Consider the following 18,887-nt stretch of genomic DNA (forward strand, 5'->3'; position numbering starts at 1 on the left):
TTCATTTGTAATTTTTAAGTCATGACTAGAATACACATTTTTATTTAGGGGCCAGCTGAAGCCCGCCTGCTGGTGTGGGTTTTTTTTTTCTTTCTCGCTGTTGAAGATCCATTGGTTGCCATTGGATGTTTTCTGTTTTTTGGTAGAGTTTTTGTCACTTTGACACCTTCATAATTTAAATTCTAAATTTCATTTTAATAGTCCCGGGTACGGTTTGACGTTCTTTCTTTTAGCCAGTACCCTAAAACGGATCCGGAAACGACCGGAAGACGTGCGCATTGGAAATATTTAGCAACATGACAGAAAACGTGGAAAAGAAATTGGAAAATATGGATATCTCATCAGAGAAAAAGGCATGAAGAATTTTTTGTCTCGGCAATAACTTTCTGAATTCCAATGCTTTCAAAATCAATTGCACTTCGTCTGTCGAAGAAGATAGGCTCATCATATAGCCGATACATGTCAGCCTCGTCATCGGCACTGGTGTGTGAAAATCCTTCTCGTTTCTGATCGTTCGACACTCTGGGGGTTATTTTTACACAATTACCCAATAATATAAATTTGCTGTTTGCATTCTGTTTTTAATTATTTATATACTATGTAAAACTGTGTATGACATTTGATTGCATCATCATTCCAGGGAGACAAATCTTGCTGTACCCCAAAAAATATTATGGGGACGAAGTCCCCAATAACAGTAGAAAATTCAATAAAAAAAAAAATTCGGGAAAATTTCCCGAATTTTTCATTGTACTAATGAACTCAAAATCGTTCAATTTTTTTTATGTCATGTTTTGAAATCCCGGACCTGCGCAGAAATGTACAATATACTTCCTTTTTCCGGTCTCGTTTGTATGAAACTTTGAGTAAAATATATATTTATCAGTCTAGTATAAAATAGGAAGAAACGCGCAATACCAATTTCATTTTTAATATATTTTCTTGATATGAAAAAACGTTACCTGATGATAGCGTTTCTTTGTTTACATTGCATATGACGTCATAATTTAAATAACGTCACAACTAAAATCCTTAACAACAGAACCAAAATCGGAAACGTTACGGTATTTCCGTTTCTTTTTTTTGACAAATAATTAAGTTACAAAAAAATAATTCATACAGACTTCGTCCCCATTTACAGGTAATGCCTGCCTCATATTAACTATACTCTAAAGCAATGTTAAATACAGTTGACCTTTCTTGACTTTATAACAAAGAAAAATAATGATTTTGTACACAGGAGACGTTTAGTAACCATTCAGTGTCATGGGGTTTCTCTTATTAACGACAAAAAAGTTTATTTTCTATTGCATGTATCATTCCAAATTATTATGACGTCTTCATGTTAGAGTTATTTTCTGTGACGACTTCCTATGACATCACAAAGCTGAAGCTATTTTTGACTGGACTTTGGAAATAGTTTTGGGGGAACTTTACAACCCAATTTTGGCATAACATCTGAATTGCTGGCCAGAAATTTTTGCATAGTAACAAAGTCTTACTTTTTTGTGCTTACATTTGTAGGCCAACTAAAATTAATTAGTAGATTTTCATCCAAATCTTTGAAAAAACAGGGGCGGGTGGGAGGATTTTATTTTTTAAATTTTATTTCATATGAAACCCTCATGTCTTATAAGGAATCAAACATAATTTTTCAAACTCTCAAATAAATATCTCTGATTGGCAACCACTGTTTATATACGTGTACATGAAATTGCCTCTTTAGAAACCTATTTATAATCATAAAAAACGAAGAGAAATGCTCTCTTCAGTTGGACTATATATACCTACTTCAAATTTATTTTGCTTTCTAAGCGATGGTTTGTAGTCCCCATAGTATTAAGAAAATGTATTGGTACAATTGTATGCAACATAAGTATTATGATGAGTACAGAATAAAATGAAAACTCAGTGTTGGTAGCAATTATGATGTAAAACATGAACTTCACCAAAAAGAAGTTGTTATTTAATGACTACATTGAGGCCAACCTTAAAAATATGTTTGTTTGCAGTTTTCCGACTGTACCTTCAGACTGAAGGGTCGGTAGGTAGGAAAAATATTTTATTTTATCAGCCAAAATACAGTTTAAACAAGCAGTTACACTAAACCAAGTTTCTTGTGAAGAAAAAAAAACATTTTAAAACAACAAACACTGGACATGCTGAAAACCAACATCAAATGAACAGGCATTTTCAGATAAAAAACTTTTTAACCAAACATAGTGTCATTATCCAATTTATGACATAAAATATGGTATAATTATTAAATACTGGAACACTTATAAACAAGGAATGTCATTATGACTAGAACTGTTTTAAAGAAATATATTCAGACACGTATGCTTCTTGACTAGAATGTTTTCATGAGTAGAGTATTTTCAGCAGATAAATGTAGATATTAAAGAATTATAAGACAATGCATTAAAGAGTGTATTTTTAATAAAAAAAAATAACCATTGAATCTTCCTCAATTGAAAAAAAAGGCAACTTGAAAAAAAAGTATTAAGACATTCGACTGTCTTCATATTTCTAACAATATTTAATAATATATAAGTAAAAAGGTTATATTTTTGCCAGGCTTTAATGAAAACCAAAGAAATCTAAAGTTTGGGGTGAAATCCATAGCACCCCATTAAAAGTAAATGGTCTGTACTGAAATGTTTTGAATGCATAAAAAAAATTGGCAGCATAGCTCCTAAGGACATGTTTTAATTGAATTCACACAGGACACACAGTTTGGGTATATTTAAAATTGTAAGAAAGAGAATAATTGCAATGAGTGGGGCAGCCCCCCTTATCCTAAAGGAGCATACTCATTGCAATCGAAGACAGATTTAATATAGAGAGAGTATATTTATTTTTCAAGCTAACCTTTCATTTTCTCTACATCTTTTTGTAGTTAGGGTTGCATCTTATTGATTTGGCATGATCTATATCCATTAACATTTCAAATGAGCCCTTCCTCCGTACAGGCGTGTTTACAGATATCCATGAAGATTTAAGTCACGGAGGAGTGGTTTCATCTTTGTCGTCTTCACAACGATTTGTAGAAAATATGCCATACTTCAAGCTGCTGTTGAATTATTTAACCACTGAAAATGGTTCCATAAAGTCAGGCTCCACAGATTCTGTACCTGATTTGTTTGAGACAGAATGGTTATCGTGTCAGTTATGAATATCCGCTGCATCATCGTCAATGATATCATCATACATCATTACATGTGCCTGAATCTGAATAAACAGTTTAATAAACTTTTTTGTTTGTTAGTTGTCTTAAAATTGACACGAGACGACAGCGTAAAGTACTCCTCCGTGACTTCATGGATACCTGTAAACAATTTCCATGTGCTTTATTATTAAATGGTCACATGAACGCTTGACGGGAAGCTAATAAAAACCAAACTTGAAATGTGTAATTGACCCAGACTTTAAATCATTTCCGGAAAGGACCCAAAGTTCCGGATCGCGTCAATAGAAGTATTAAAAAAAATTTCTTCAAATTTAAAGCAATAAAATTTTCACAGTCGGGAGGATTTTCAAGGGTCGGTCGGTAAACTGCAAACAAACAATATTTTAATTTAAGCCTGAGGGTATTGGGACAGAGGATATTTGCTGTTTGTCAACAAAAAACGAAAGCCATGGGTTAATCTAAGGGCTTGCTTTAATAAAATGCGTATGTTTTCAACTTTTTTTTGGCTCAATATACAGTCATAAATCTAACAAGTTCGTGCTTTTGTCCATCTCATCAATCCAGTCATGTTTTTTATACCAATTTGTTCCACGATTCTTGCACTTTGGATATCATTCACAGTCCAAATTTCCTGACACAAAGCCATTGTATAAATTAAAAAAACCACGGTTTTCTTCTGAATCATTGGTGACATACCGCAATTTGCGTTCTTGGACACAGCGTTTTACTCGTAATTGGAAATTTCATGCCCTTCTTGTAATCAATCTCTATTCTCGGTAGATGATGTTGTCATCATAGAGCAGCACAATATGTTGACTTAATCATTATCGTTCGATTACTTGAAGAAATACAAAACCGAAATTTGAAACAGGAAGTTTTGAATTAAACGAAATAATCAATGGTTCCCGGTCAAGGACATGAACCAAATCCGGTTATTTTTTTTTTAAATAAAAAAATAGGGGCGGGCGGGCGGGATGAAAATCTATGAAATAATTTTAATTGGCCCTATTAATGTAAAATTAAATATTTCCATAAATATTGAAAAGAAATTACAAAATAATTCAATTCCATTTGAGGTGAGCAAATATTTACTTTCAATTTCAAAATGATTCATTCCCAGAATTTCCAAAATATGTTACACGTACAAAATGTACTTCTGGAGATTATTAAATATCAAACTTGGTAAAATTTGATGGATCCGAATTTTTGAAACATTCCATTTGTATCAATCAGATGATTATGTCTGAAAAATTTTACTGTTCTGATATTGTATAGTCTCCCGAAGTGACATATTTTGGAAATTCTCGGAAACCGTTTTGAAATAAAAAAAATTTATACTAGTAACATTCTGAAGATTTGTCTCTACCAGATGAAGCATAAAGATCTTAAGAATATTAAATTTCTCCACAAAAGAGGTGTGGTTTGTGAAACAGCTGTACATTTGTACATGTAATATACAAAGTGCAACCGATAGGTCACCATACTACCTGCAACAATGAGCAAAACCCATAGCATAGCCAGCCATACAAGGCCTCTAAAAAAACATTTAAACCCACTGCAATTGTTTGTACCTGTCCAATGTCAGGAACCAGCTGATGTTCAGTGGTTGTTGTTTGTTGATGTGGTTCATAAGTGTTTCTTGTTTTTATACGACCGCAAAAATTGAAAAATTTTTGGTCGTATATTGGTATGACGTTAGCGTCATTGGCGTCCAAAGACATTTGGTTTTCGCACTATAACTTTAGTATAAGTAAACAGAAATCTATGAAATTTAAACACAAGGTTTATGACCATAAAAGGAAGGTTGGGATTGATTTTGGGAGTTTTGGTCCCAACAGTTTAGGAATTAGATGCCAAAAAAGGGCCAAAATAAGCATTTTTCTTGGTTTTCGCACAATAACTTTAGTATAAGTAAATAGAAATTTATGAAATTTTAACACAAAGTTTATGACCAGAAAAGGAAGGTTGGGATTGATTTTGAGAGTTTTGGTCCCAACAGTTTAGGAATTAGGGACCAAAAGGGTCCAAAATTAAACTCTGTTAGATTTCATAAAAAAATGAATTATTGGGGTTGTTTGATATGCCAAATCTAACCGTGTATTTAGATTCCTAATTTTTGGTCCTGTTTTCAAATTGGTCTACATTAAGGTCCAAAGGGTCCAAAATTAAACTTAGTATGATTTTAACAAAATTGAATTCTTGGGGTTCTTTGATATGCTGAATCTAAACATGTACTTAGATTTTTGATAAGGGCCCAGTTTTCAAGTTGGTCCAAAATTTAACTTTGTTTGATTTCAACAAAAATTTAATATATGGGGTTCTTCAATATGCTGAATCTAACCATGTATTCAGATTTTTAATATTTAGGCCCAGTTATCAAATTGGTCCACATTTGTGTCTAAAGGGTCTAAAATTGAACATTATTTGATTTCATCATAAATTGAATTCTTGGTGTTCTATGATATGCTGAATCTAACCATGTATTTAGATTTTGGATATTGGACTAATAGGTAAATGTCTGATTTAAAAATTTTAAGTTTTTAAATTTAAGTTCTTAGACCACATTCATTCTGTGTCAGAAACCTATGTTTTGTCAACTATTTAATCACAATCCAAAGTCAGAGCTGTATCAAGCTTAAATGTTGTGTCCATACTTGCCCCAACTGTTCAGGGTTCGACCTCTGCGGTTGTATAAAGCTGTGCCCTGCGGAGCATCTGGTTAAATCTACATGTAGATTGTAGATTATACTTGTTTTCCTGTTTGAATGGTTTTACACTAGTCCTTTTTTTGTGTTTACTTTTACAAATTGTGACTTGGATGGAGGTTTGTCTCTTTGGATCAATACCAGATCTTCTTATATGTATTCATTCTCATGTGTATCTTTATTAAGGGTACTTATAAGAAGTTTCTTTCATACCTAGAGAAGAATTACTAACTCTTTTCAAAAGTTAAAAATGAAACCATTACAAAGCATATGCAATAATTGTTATAGATATTTTATTTCAGGGTAATAAAGACAAGAAAGAAAAGAAGAAGAAAGGAGGTGGTGGAACTGGTGATAATGCACATCCTTCATTAAAAGAGGTACATTGCATTTGCCCTTACTTTAAATGCAAATTCATTAGAAATCACATTTTATTTTCTGATAAATTAATGGAAGACCATTCCTGAAAGAAAAGAAAGTTGGTCAATAAGAAGCTTCATTGTATTTATTGCTTTTCTCCTAACTTGGCATCCATCATCATTAACTTTTACAAAAATATTCTCCCCAAAACTTAATGTGCAAAATTTAACCATGCTTGGCCACAATCCTTGTTATGGTATCTGCAAGACAGTAGTTTAAAAAATGAATCCCATGACCATGCCGGTTATCCAACATGGTTAAAAATAGAACCTGGGGATAAATTGTTTTAATTGGAATATTTCCTTTAAATAATTATTATTTTTTGCTTGTTTTTAGTCCCCTACCGACGAAACCAAAGGGGACTTAAGGTTTGCACTTCATCCAGCAAATCAGTTTCCCACACTTTTTTTCTTCATGCTTGATTTGATATTTGATGTATAGTTTTATCATGACAAGTTACGGATCAAGTTCTAATTTTGTTCTGATCTTATGATTTTTGCAGAGTTATGTTTCTTTGACTTAGAAAATTCTCTCAAATAATTAGTTTTCCACACTTTTTTTTCGCCGTGCTTGAAGATATTGATTTGAAAATTGGTACATATTTTTATCATGACAAGTTACAAATCAAGATATTTTGTTCCAGTCTGATGATTTTGTGCAGAGTTATGATCCTTGGACTTGAAAATTTACCTAAATAATCAGTTTTCCACACTATTTTGTCATGTTTGAAGATATTGACTTGATATTTGTTATATAGTTTACACCATGACAAGTTATAGATCAATTTGGATTTTTTTCCCCAATATAATATATTTTTAACTGGTAGGGGACTATGTATTTCCATGCAATACTCACAGAATGCTTTTTTTTAGAAACAGGTTTACTTTTATTGGATTAAGAAACAAAATGTAATATTTTTTCAACCGCTTTTTGTAAACTCTATAATCTATTATTAATCATTATGGGAGAAAAACTTTTAGAATGTATTATCAATCTGACAGTAAATGAACATGATCAATCTATAAAATCAAATGCAAAATTAATCTTAAAAAGATGTGGTATTCTTGCCAATGAGACAACTCTCCTAGAGAACAAATGACACAGAAATTAACAACCAGGGTTCGACACTAACGGTAGTCCGGTAGTCCGGTGCCCCCCTAAAATCTAGGAGGACTACCAAAACATGGTTAATCAGTAGTCCTGTGGACCACCTGGAAATTTGTATATGGTCTGGCTATTTCAATGCTAAAAATTGGCATAAAAGTCCTCCCAATTATGTTTACATTTTTCAAAGACAGTGATGGCATTTGGAAGAACGTAAATTTTATATTATTATTATGAAAGCACTTTTAAGATCCAGATTTCTGATCAGAATCTTCACAGTGTTTGTAACACATGGGATTTTCAATGTAAAATGAAAATGTCTGATAACCAAAATGTGAAGAAACTGCAGATTAGACAGCAAAGGTCAGCAATAAAAACGTAGGTGTCAGAGTTAAAAAAAAAAAATACTTCCCAAATTTGGAAAAGAAAATTATTACCCCTAAATAGAGAAACAGGAAGAGGTAGTTTGAAAAAAAAATAAGTCTTGCAGCCCTTTTCTGCAATTTTATTATTCTGACTAGCTCATTTTTAGCACAACCACTCCAAATAATACAACAATAATCTATCAGTGGGAGAATATAACCATTATAAAATAATAGCAACATATCCGCTGAATTGCTTTCAACAGTGATGATGAAGTTAACCTCTAGTTCACAAACAAAGACATTGTATCGCTACAAGAAAAATCTTATAAACTGTTTGAAGAATTAATGAAAACTTTGACTTATTTTTATCCTTTTTTTCTAAATAATCCTGGAATAAAAGGTCAAATAACTCCACCTAACAAGGCCTTAGAAATTGTCTCAGATTGCAGATTTTGCATTCATTTTTCAAAATTTTCTGATGGTAAAAGTTCAGGAGTAATAAAATTAATTCACTGAATGTCAACTTTAATTTATCTGAACAAAAAACCAAAATATTTTCAAAACTCAAATGAACATTTGTGTGCTTTTCAGGTGCTCAGATGGCAGGAAATTGCATCTTATTTTGAAAAATTTTCTTGGGGGGGCATGCCCCCAAACCCCCCTAGCTAGTTCGGGCCGCGTTGCGGCCCTCACCGGTGATAGAGGTGGACTACCAGGACTACCCAAAAATTATTCTTGGTAGTCCTGTGGACTACATCACCTCTAATGTTAGTGTCAAACCCTGACAACTATAGGTCATTGTACGACCTTCAACAAACCCATACTGTATAGACAGCTATAAAAGGCCCAGAACTCACAAATGTAAATTAATTCAGAAAAAGAAAACTAGTGGCCTAGTTAATGTACAAAAAAATAAACAAAAACAAAGATGTTACACAGGAACAAAAGACAGCAACTGAATAACAGGCACATATATAAATAATATGGTGGGGTTAAACATGTTCGAGGAATACCAACCCTCACCCTAACCTGATACAGTGATGTAACAGTACAACATAAGAATGAACAATAAAAATCAATTGAAAATTGTAGATAAGTCCTCCTCCTGAATTTTTGGCGTACAGACTACAGCTATGGGATAAATTAAAGAAAGAATCTGATGAATTTATTGCTGCACAGCCAAATACTCCAATCAAAATCACATTACCTGATGGTAAACAGGTTGATGGAGAATGTTGGAAAACTACACCATATGAAGTGGCAAAAGGCATCAGGTATTTATATTTACCATTTTAGTGAGTAGTGTATACCATTCAATGAAGTGGCAAAAGGCATCAGGTATTTATATTTACCATTTTAGTGAGTAGTGTATACCAATCAATGAAGCGGCAAAAAGCATCAGGTATTTATATTTACCATTTTAGTGAGTAGTGTATACCAATCAATAAAGTGGCAAAAAGCATCAGGTATTTATATTTACCATTTTAGTGAGTAGTGTATACCAATCAATAAAGTGGCAAAAGGCATCAGGTATTTATATTTACCATTTTAGTGAGTAGTCTATCCCAATCAATGAAGTGGCAAAAAGCATCAGGTATTTATATTTACCATTTTAGTGAGTAGTGTACCAATCAATGAAGTGGCAAAAGGCATCAGGTATTTATATTTACCATTTTAGTGAGTAGTGTATACCAATCAATGAAGTGGCAAAAGGCATCAGGTATTTATATTTACCATTTTAGTGAGTAGTGTATACCAATCAATGAAGTGGCAAAAGGCATCAGGTATTTATATTTACCATTTTAGTGAGTAGTGTATACCAATCAATGAAGTGGCAAAAAGCATCAGGTATTTATATTTACCATTTTAGTGAGTAGTGTATACCAATCAATGAAGTGGCAAAAGGCATCAGGTATTTATATTTACCATTTTAGTGAGTAGTGTATACCAATCAATGAAGCGGCAAAAGGCATCAGGTATTTATATTTACCATTTTAGTGAGTAGTGTATACCAATCAATGAAGTGGCAAAAGGCATCAGGTATTTATATTTACCATTTTAGTGAGTAGTGTATACCAATCAATGAAGCGGCAAAAGGCATCAGGTATTTATATTTACCATTTTAGTGAGTAGTGTATACCAATCAATGAAGTGGCAAAAGGCATCAGGTATTTATATTTACCATTTTAGTGAGTAGTGTATACCAATCAATGAAGTGGCAAAAGGCATCAGGTATTTATATTTACCATTTTAGTGAGTAGTGTATACCATTCAATGAAGTGGCAAAAGGCATCAGGTATTTATATTTACCATTTTAGTGAGTAGTGTATACCTATCAATGAAGTGGCAAAAGGCATCAGGTATTTATATTTACCATTTTAGTGAGTAGTGTATACCAATCAATGAAGTGGCAAAAGGCATCAGGTATTTATATTTACCATTTTAGTGAGTAGTGTATACCAATCAATGAAGCGGCAAAAAGCATCAGGTATTTTTAACATTACATATTTACCAAAAATAGATATAAAGGTGAAATGATGTGGCTTTTCACCAAAAAATAGGTAATCTATTTGATTAAAAATCATTTCAGTACACTTATATAAATATGGATCAATATACACAAGATATAGCCAGTTGATAATTGTAATATTTATTCTATTTTGTAGCCAGGGTTTAGCAGATAATTGTGTGGTTGCCAAGGTTAATGGAGATCTTTGGGATTTAGACAGACCCTTTGAAAAAGATGCTGATTTACAGCTTATCAAATTTGAAGATAAAGATGGTAGGTTGTAACACCAATTTGTAATTAAGTTCTTGCAGAGATTTTTTGATAAAAAATTTATTCTGTTTTGATATATATAAAGAGCAAGTATAAATTTACAGATTAACACAGGGATCATGTATGGTGCAGTCTTTAATACACAGAGAACTCAAAAATACACAGAATAACAAACCCAATTTTAATATATATTTTCCAATTTGAAAATAAACAAACCATGTTCAAATAGTATTACAAACAAAGTGAAGATGGATGTGTTAACAGGATGATCGTCTCTTGCTTTTCGTGCATCATCCAGACTCTGGTAATATCAGGTATAATGTCACACAATAGGGAATTTGACTGGTAATACCAGGTATAATGTCACACAATAGGCAATTTGACTGGTAATACCAGGTATAATGTCACACAATAGAGAATTTGACTGGTAATACTGGCTATAATGTCACACAATAGAGAATTTGACTGGTAATACCGGGTATAATGTCACACAATAGAGAATTTGACTGGTAATACCGGGTATACTGTCACACAATTGGGAATTTGACTGGTAATACCGGGTATACTGTCACACAATAGGGAATTTGACTGGTAATACTGGGTATAATGTCACACAATAGGGAATTTGACTGGTAATACCGGGTATAATGTCACACAATAGGGAATTTGACTGGTAATACCAGGTATAATGTCACACAATAGGGAATTTGACTGGTAATACCAGGTATAATGTCACACACAATAGGCAATTTGACTGGTAATACCAGGTATAATGTCACACAATAGGCAATTTGACATGTTTTGAGTTTCTTTTTTTACTTTGATGAAAATCTGAACAGACTCAACGTAGATTTTTGTTAATGATATTGCATGTGAAAGCTCAACACTTATTTAGGCAAGCAGGTTTATAAACACTACTATGAATTCATTTATTTTCGTGGGTTGAGGAAAACTCACATTTCGTTGATATTTAGTTTCATGGTTTAGCAGAAGTCTGCATACAAGCCAATGGAAAATTTGTAATTCGTTGAACATTGAAATTAGTGGTTCACCTGTACCCACGAAATCCACGAAAATTTGTATCCAACGAATAATTTAATGAATTTACAGTATATAAATCCACATGTATCTTGTTTTTGTAGGTCAGTATGTATTTTGGCATTCAAGTGCTCACATGTTGGGAGAAGCAATGGAGAAATTATATGGTGGACACTTGTGTTATGGTCCTCCTATAGATGGAGGATTTTATTATGACATGTGGTCAGAAGAGAGGTGAGTGGAAATGGTCATCTATGTTATGGCCCAGCTTTTGATATAGGATTTTATTGTCATGTCTGTGTTGAAAGTATAAAGCTTTATATTTTAGAGTTTAGAAGACCTTGATACTTCATTATTTGTATACATATGCCTTATTATACCCCCGCTTTAAAAAAGGGGGGGGTACCGTAGATACTCGCCTATTAGTCGATCCGACTATAAGTCGGATGCCCTTTTCAGCTTCAAATTCTGAGGATTTAGTCTTGACCCTCGTATAAGTCGGACAAAATTTGGACATTTTTTTGGCAGCTGACAGTTACTGAACGCCGGTAAAACCAATGCAAATCCAGGAATTATATTTATTTTCTGCATGAATGTTTGTTTGGTTTGAATTTAGTTGATGTTGATTATGATAATTTATATAGCTGTTAATAATAAAGATGTATTTATTCCTGTTGTTTTGTTCACTATTTGATTACAGATTAGCTATGTGTTGTTTACGTAATGCATCAATGATTTTGTAGGGTATGACTAACAACCTATTGTTTGAGAAAAGCGAACATAAACCAATATGAACCTGAACAAATTTAAAGTCAATCAATATTTTTCACAGCACACATAACTCAGTGTTAAAAGAGAATGTACACTTCATAATTCTTATTATATTGTGATGATTAAAGCCAAAGGATTAAAAAAATAAGTGAAGCTAATCAACTTTATATTAAAATAACTTCCATCTCATTAGTGTCATCTGTTCACCTATCACAGATATTTTTCACACCTTTAGTGAATACAACTCATTGTCTCTTAATTAGGGGTTATCAATGGATTATATTGGCTTGCCAATCAAATTTGTAATCTTTTTGTTTACCTCAGACATTTTAATGAATAATATTTTGATCTTGGGAATGAATCTTAAAATTATTTTTGATTATTGTATGATTTATAAGTATTAAATTGATATCATGATATCACAATAATGACACAATAACTCCGCTGAATACATCCTTTTACATAGTTGGTACATTGTTATCTCGTTTTCATTTTTGGTTCTTGGCTCTTTCTTTTGGGTTTATGCACAAACCATTTAACCATGAAAATCAATACACAAACCGGAAACAGTCGGAAATTCAACACAAATTGACAGAAAAAAAGTTAACAAAGAACAAATAAAACACAAAGACAGTATTGTAGTCATTTATTTTCAACATAAACTTTGTATTCAAGGATTTATGTAGGTTTGGCAATCACCAACGTAGTTTTGACCAGGAAATTCACTCCTGACCACTTTTCTCAAGCTTGGATTTTTCCTCAGGTCTCGGGATCTCGCTTATAAGTCGGTACCCCTCTCTGGATTCTGAATTTTACTCCCAAACTTCCGACTTATAAGCGAGTATCTACGGTATACTGTTTTACCTCTGTCTGTCCGTCAGTCCGTCCGTCAGTCAGTCCGTCCCATGAATATTTTTCGTTGCATTTTTCTCAGGAATTACAATTCAAGGATTTCTGAAATTTGGTTTCAGGGTTGATCTAAGTCAGCTATACCGTGTGATGCGTTTTCATATTCATCACTCGACAACTTCCTGTTTACCGAACACTTGCATATTTTTACACTATTTATTTTTTCGTCGCATTTTTCTCAGGAACTACAATACAAGGATTTCTGAAATTTGGTTTCAGGGTTTATCTAAGTCAGCTATACCGTGTGATACGTTTTCAGATTGATCACTTGACAACTTCCTGTTTACCGAACACTTGTATGATTTTACACATGATAGCCAAGTTGAACATTTTCGTCACACTTTTCTCAGAAACTACAATACAAGGATTTCTGAAATTTGGTTTCAGGATTCATATAAGTTAGCTATACCATGTGATGGGTTTTCAGATTCATCACTCAACAACTTCCTGTTTACCGAACACTTGCATATTTTTACAATATTTATTTTTTCGTCGCATTTTTCTCAGGAACTACAATACAAGGATTTCTGAAATTTGGTTTCAGGGTTTATCTAAGTCAGCTATACCGTGTGATACATTTTCAGATTGATCACTTGACAACTTCCTGTTTACCGAACACTTGCATATTTTTACACTATTTATTTTTTCGTCGCATTTTTCTCAGGAACTACAATACAAGGATTTCTGAAATTTGGTTTCAGGGTTTATCTAAGTCAGCTATACCGTGTGATACGTTTTCAGATTGATCACTTGACAACTTCCTGTTTACCGAACACTTGTATGATTTTACACATGATAGCCAAGTTGAACATTTTCGTCACACTTTTCTCAGAAACTACAATACAAGGATTTCTGAAATTTGGTTTCAGGATTCATATAAGTTAGCTATACCATGTGATGGGTTTTCAGATTCATCACTCAACAACTTCCTGTTTACCGAACACTTGCATATTTTTACAATATTTATTTTTTCGTCGCATTTTTCTCAGGAACTACAATACAAGGATTTCTGAAATTTGGTTTCAGGGTTTATCTAAGTCAGCTATACCGTGTGATACATTTTCAGATTGATCACTTGACAACTTCCTGTTTACCGAACACTTATATGATTTTACACATGATAGCCAAGTTGAACATTTTCGTCACACTTTTCTCAGGAACTACAATACAAGGATTTCTGAAATTTGGTTTCAGGATTTATATAAGTCAGCTTAACAGTGTGATGCGTTTTCAGATTCATCACTCGACAACTTCCTGTTTACCGTACACTTGCATATTTTTACACTATTTATATTACCCACTTGCGGCGGGGGTATCATCAGTGAGCAGTAGCTCGCAGTTTCACTTGTGTTTTGAAGTTTCCTTCTGTTATGTTTCCATTGTCCTTTATCTCATTTTCAGGGTTAAGCAACTGCTTAAAAAGCTGTATTTTTTGTTGCTAATTAATCCTCTATCTTTGGTACAACAAATTCTATTTGTAACTTTTTTCTTTTTCTCAGAACCTTCTAACAAGAATTACTGCATATATGGTCAGCAGATAAAAAGTGATAGAGTTGTGTGTGCACCTTTTCAGATCTTCTTGTTTTCCGTTACTTTGAATTATAAGTTGGGTATGCTTAGCACAACAAGTCTTGCATTCTTGTTATGGCCCAACTGTTGATTTTGGTTGTCTATATTGTGGTCCTCCTATTGATGGAGGTTTTTATTATAACACAGACATTTAAGTTATCATTTAAAATGCTTATCGTTGAGGGTTTTGTTTAACTACCATCTACCTTCTAAATATCAAAATTAAATTTATATTTAAGTGTGCATGACATTCAATTGCTGATTCCTGAGAACATAATTAGGAGGAATTAGAATTAGAACAGTTCAAAAATATGATATGTTTTATTTTTGTAGACAAGTATCTGGCCATGATTACCCAGCAATAGAAACTGCTGTCAAGGGTATTGTCAAAGAAAAACAACCATTTGAAAGATTAGAAATGAAGAAAGAAGATCTACTTAAAATGTTTGAAGTAAGATTGTCTAAATTTGGTTTATGTAAAATGTTTTCATAAGAATATCTTATACATGTATATGTCAGGCTCCTTCCAATAGATTGGTAAACCATATTTCAAATAGAAACAAAGATAAGGCTTCAAATACAAAAATGTTCTTTTTTATATCCAGAAAGATTAGTGTTACTACAAAATATGAATTGCTATAGGAGAAAGAATGATAAGGCTGCTTTTAAGGCCCTTTGAATTAAAAAATAAAGGCCAAAATTGTCATATTGTACAGTCTATGAATACAGGGAGAGGTATGGTATGTATAAATAGTACAGCAACAAACATCATCAAAAACTTGTGAAAGAGGTGAACATTTACAATATAGTTAACTTTAGACCTGAGTCATCAAATATTTTGAATAAAGGTTCACTTTTGGCATAAATATGGCACTGAATTTCAACTTTATCATAAGATATCAAACTATTATATTTGTTGTATGAGGTCAGTTCTGGATATATCAACCCAAAGGTGTATGTAAACCTCATACAAAGTCTGCAATTCAGAATAGACTTTATACAGCAAAGTTATAAACAGTACAGCAAGACATAATCTTTAGCACTATACGTAAAAATTCAATGCTGAAAAAAAGAAAACCACTCGCAACCATTTGTCCTCCTTTATTCCAATAGATTTTAGCTAAACTAATTGTGAAATATACAAATAGAAGAACAATGATTGTATTTGAATTTGCTTGCAGTTTATAGTAACCTGCTATATGATATATCAAGTTTTCTTTCTAATTACAGTATAATAAGTTTAAACAAAGGATTATAAATGAGAAAGTAACCACTCCAACCACCACTGTCTATAGGTATGTTTGTAGGTTTAATACTGTTATACACACTATTTATCAGAATGGAAAATAGAGGTTATGGTGCATAAATTCTTAAAACAAAATCACTACACACTTACTATTTTAACAGTACAACAGACAACATCAAACCAACACACCAAACTACTTTAAAAATAGATGTACATACAACACATAGTCCAGCCTGATACAGGATACTGTAAATTCAGAAATTATTGTACATACAACACATAGTCCAGCCTGATCCAGGATACTGTAAATTCAGAAATTATTGTACATACAACACATAGTCCAGCCTGATACAGGATACTGTAAATTCAGAAATTATTGTACATACAACACATAGTCCAGCCTGATCCAGGATACTGTAAATTCAGAAATTATTGTACATACAACACATAGTCCAGCCTGATACAGGATACTGTAAATTCAGAAATTATTGTACATACAACACATAGTCCAGCCTGATCCAGGATACTGTAAAGTCAGAAATTATTGTACATACAACACATAGTCCAGCCTGATACAGGATACTGTAAATTCACAAATTATTGTACATACAACACATAGTCCAGCCTGATCCAGGATACTGTAAATTCACAAATTATTGTACATACAACACATAGTCCAGCCTGATACAGGATACTGTAAATTCACAAATTATTGTACATACAACACATAGTCCAGCCTGATCCAGGATACTGTAAATTCAGAAATTATTGTACATACAACACATAGTCCAGCCTGATCCAGGATACTGTAAATTCAGAAATTATTGTACATACAACACATAGTCCAGCCTGATCCAGGATACTGTAAATTCAGAAATTATTGTACATACAACACATAGTCCAGCCTGATCCAGGATACTGTAAATTCACAAATTATTGTACATACAACACATAGTCCAGCCTGATCCAGGATACTGTAAATTCACAAATTATTGTACATACAACACATAGTCCAGCCTGATCCAGGATACTGTAAATTCACAAATTATTGTACATACAACACATAGTCCAGCCTGATCCAGGATACTGTAAATTCAGAAATTATTGTACATACAACACATAGTCCAGCCTGATCCAGGATACTGTAAATTCAGAAATTATTGTACATACAACACATAGTCCAGCCTGATCCAGGATACTGTAAAGTCAGAAATTATTGTACATACAACACATAGTCCAGCCTGATACAGGATACTGTAAATTCACAAATTATTGTACATACAACACATAGTCCAGCCTGATACAGGATACTGTAAATTCACAAATTATTGTACATACAACACATAGTCCAGCCTGATACAGGATACTGTAAATTCACAAGTTATTGGCTGCATTAATTTTTGCGATTTCATCATTTTAGACACAAATGCGTATTTTATTTTTGTGATATTAAGAAAAATCCTGTTCAATTCATTTATAAAATTTTCAAAATGCGAGTTTTAAGTTTTGTAATTATAACCCTGTCGCATTTTTTTGCAATAAAAATGTCGCAATAATTTCTGAATTTACAGTATATAAAGATATTAAACCATGCATTTTGTTAATTTACTGAATAGTAGTTTTGACAGTTCATTCATATATACATTATGAGAACTTTATATGGTTAAACCATTGTTAAAACAGCATGTTAATTAAAGATGAACAACATGAACAGATATAAATACTTTTATCTTTAAAGTGCAGTGCCCAAAATAGATATTCCTTGCAATTATGAATAAAACTCATTTTATCAAATAGCCTACATGTAAAACATTTTTGAATTGTGTATACCTGCTACCATCAGATGTTACTAAAAAAAAGGTTTAATGTGTGGACTGCTACTATTTGCCAAAAAAAAAATATGAGAAAAGGGAAATAATGCAAGTTAAAAATTCTGAGAAAATTTTGATGGTTTGAGAAACACAAATAAATGGAAAAAGTGTTTTGCTTTTTGATATTAAAGTAGCTTGTACCAATATATAATATTGTATTTGATAAGTTACATGACTATGTTTTTCTTTGCAATGAAAAAGGACTTTTAAAGATTTGTTATACATAATTATGTATATGTTTATATAGTATACACAGTTAACCCTATTCGATTTTCTATAGATGTGGACCATTGATAGATTTATGTAGAGGCCCACATGTTCGACATACTGGTAAAGTCAAAGCTTTTACTGTCACTAAGGTTAGTACATACATAATAGCATATTTTTCCAAAATATTTACAGATTTAAGTTCTTTAAATTCAGAAATTATTGTGATGTTTTTATTATTGCGAAGATTGTGACAGGGTTATAATAGCAATAATTTAAACTCACATTTTGAAAGTTTTTATATGACTTTAATACGATTTTTCTCTATATCTCAAAAATTGAAATCGCATTTTAGTCTAAAATGACCAAATCGCATTTTAATCTAAAATGACAAAATTGCAATAATAAAAGCATGTAATAATTTCTGAATTTACAGTATAAAAAGTATATTTATTCAATTCATACACATACTTCTCTTGTTACAGATCCCTTAGTAAAACGTAAATGCTCTCAATAACAACATAATATATTTTTAATTTATAGGCACTGAATTAAACTGAATTTGCTGGTGTTGTCGGGCTTCATTGTACTATTAAGAAAGCAAAGAAGAATTAAATTTTACATTTTAGAACAGTGATAAGTATCAAATTTTAAACCCTTAACCGTTAAACTAAAGAAACAAAGAAGATTTATTCTGTTGTAAAGGAGCTCTT

The 18,887-nt window shown here is 32.3% G+C and overlaps 1 protein-coding gene across 4 annotated transcripts in view; it reads left to right on the forward strand.

The window, feature by feature from the left end:
* Positions 1–219: 219 nt before the first annotated feature.
* LOC139519267 (threonine--tRNA ligase 1, cytoplasmic-like) overlaps positions 220–18,887 on the forward strand; it is a 31,626-nt gene continuing 12,958 nt past the window's right edge. The window contains exons 1-8 of one of the 4 annotated variants that reach the window (XR_011663548.1): positions 220–353; positions 6,198–6,275; positions 8,877–9,058; positions 10,451–10,566; positions 11,706–11,835; positions 15,184–15,301; positions 16,081–16,145; positions 18,248–18,326. Coding sequence is in view for 2 of the 4 variants with exons in the window: in XM_071311230.1 (XP_071167331.1) it covers positions 397–483; positions 6,198–6,275; positions 8,877–9,058; positions 10,451–10,566; positions 11,706–11,835; positions 15,184–15,301; positions 16,081–16,145; positions 18,248–18,326 (855 nt within the window). In the remaining 2 variants the exon portion in view is untranslated. Of the gene's footprint in view, positions 484–6,197; positions 6,276–8,876; positions 9,059–10,450; positions 10,567–11,705; positions 11,836–15,183; positions 15,302–16,080; positions 16,146–18,247; positions 18,327–18,887 lie in introns of all 4 variants that reach the window. The other 3 variants (XM_071311231.1, XR_011663549.1, XM_071311230.1) reach the window with 3 other exon arrangements.

This window comes from Mytilus edulis, chromosome 4 (assembly GCF_963676685.1).
Source record: "Mytilus edulis chromosome 4, xbMytEdul2.2, whole genome shotgun sequence".
Classification (NCBI taxonomy): Eukaryota; Metazoa; Mollusca; class Bivalvia; order Mytilida; family Mytilidae; genus Mytilus; species Mytilus edulis.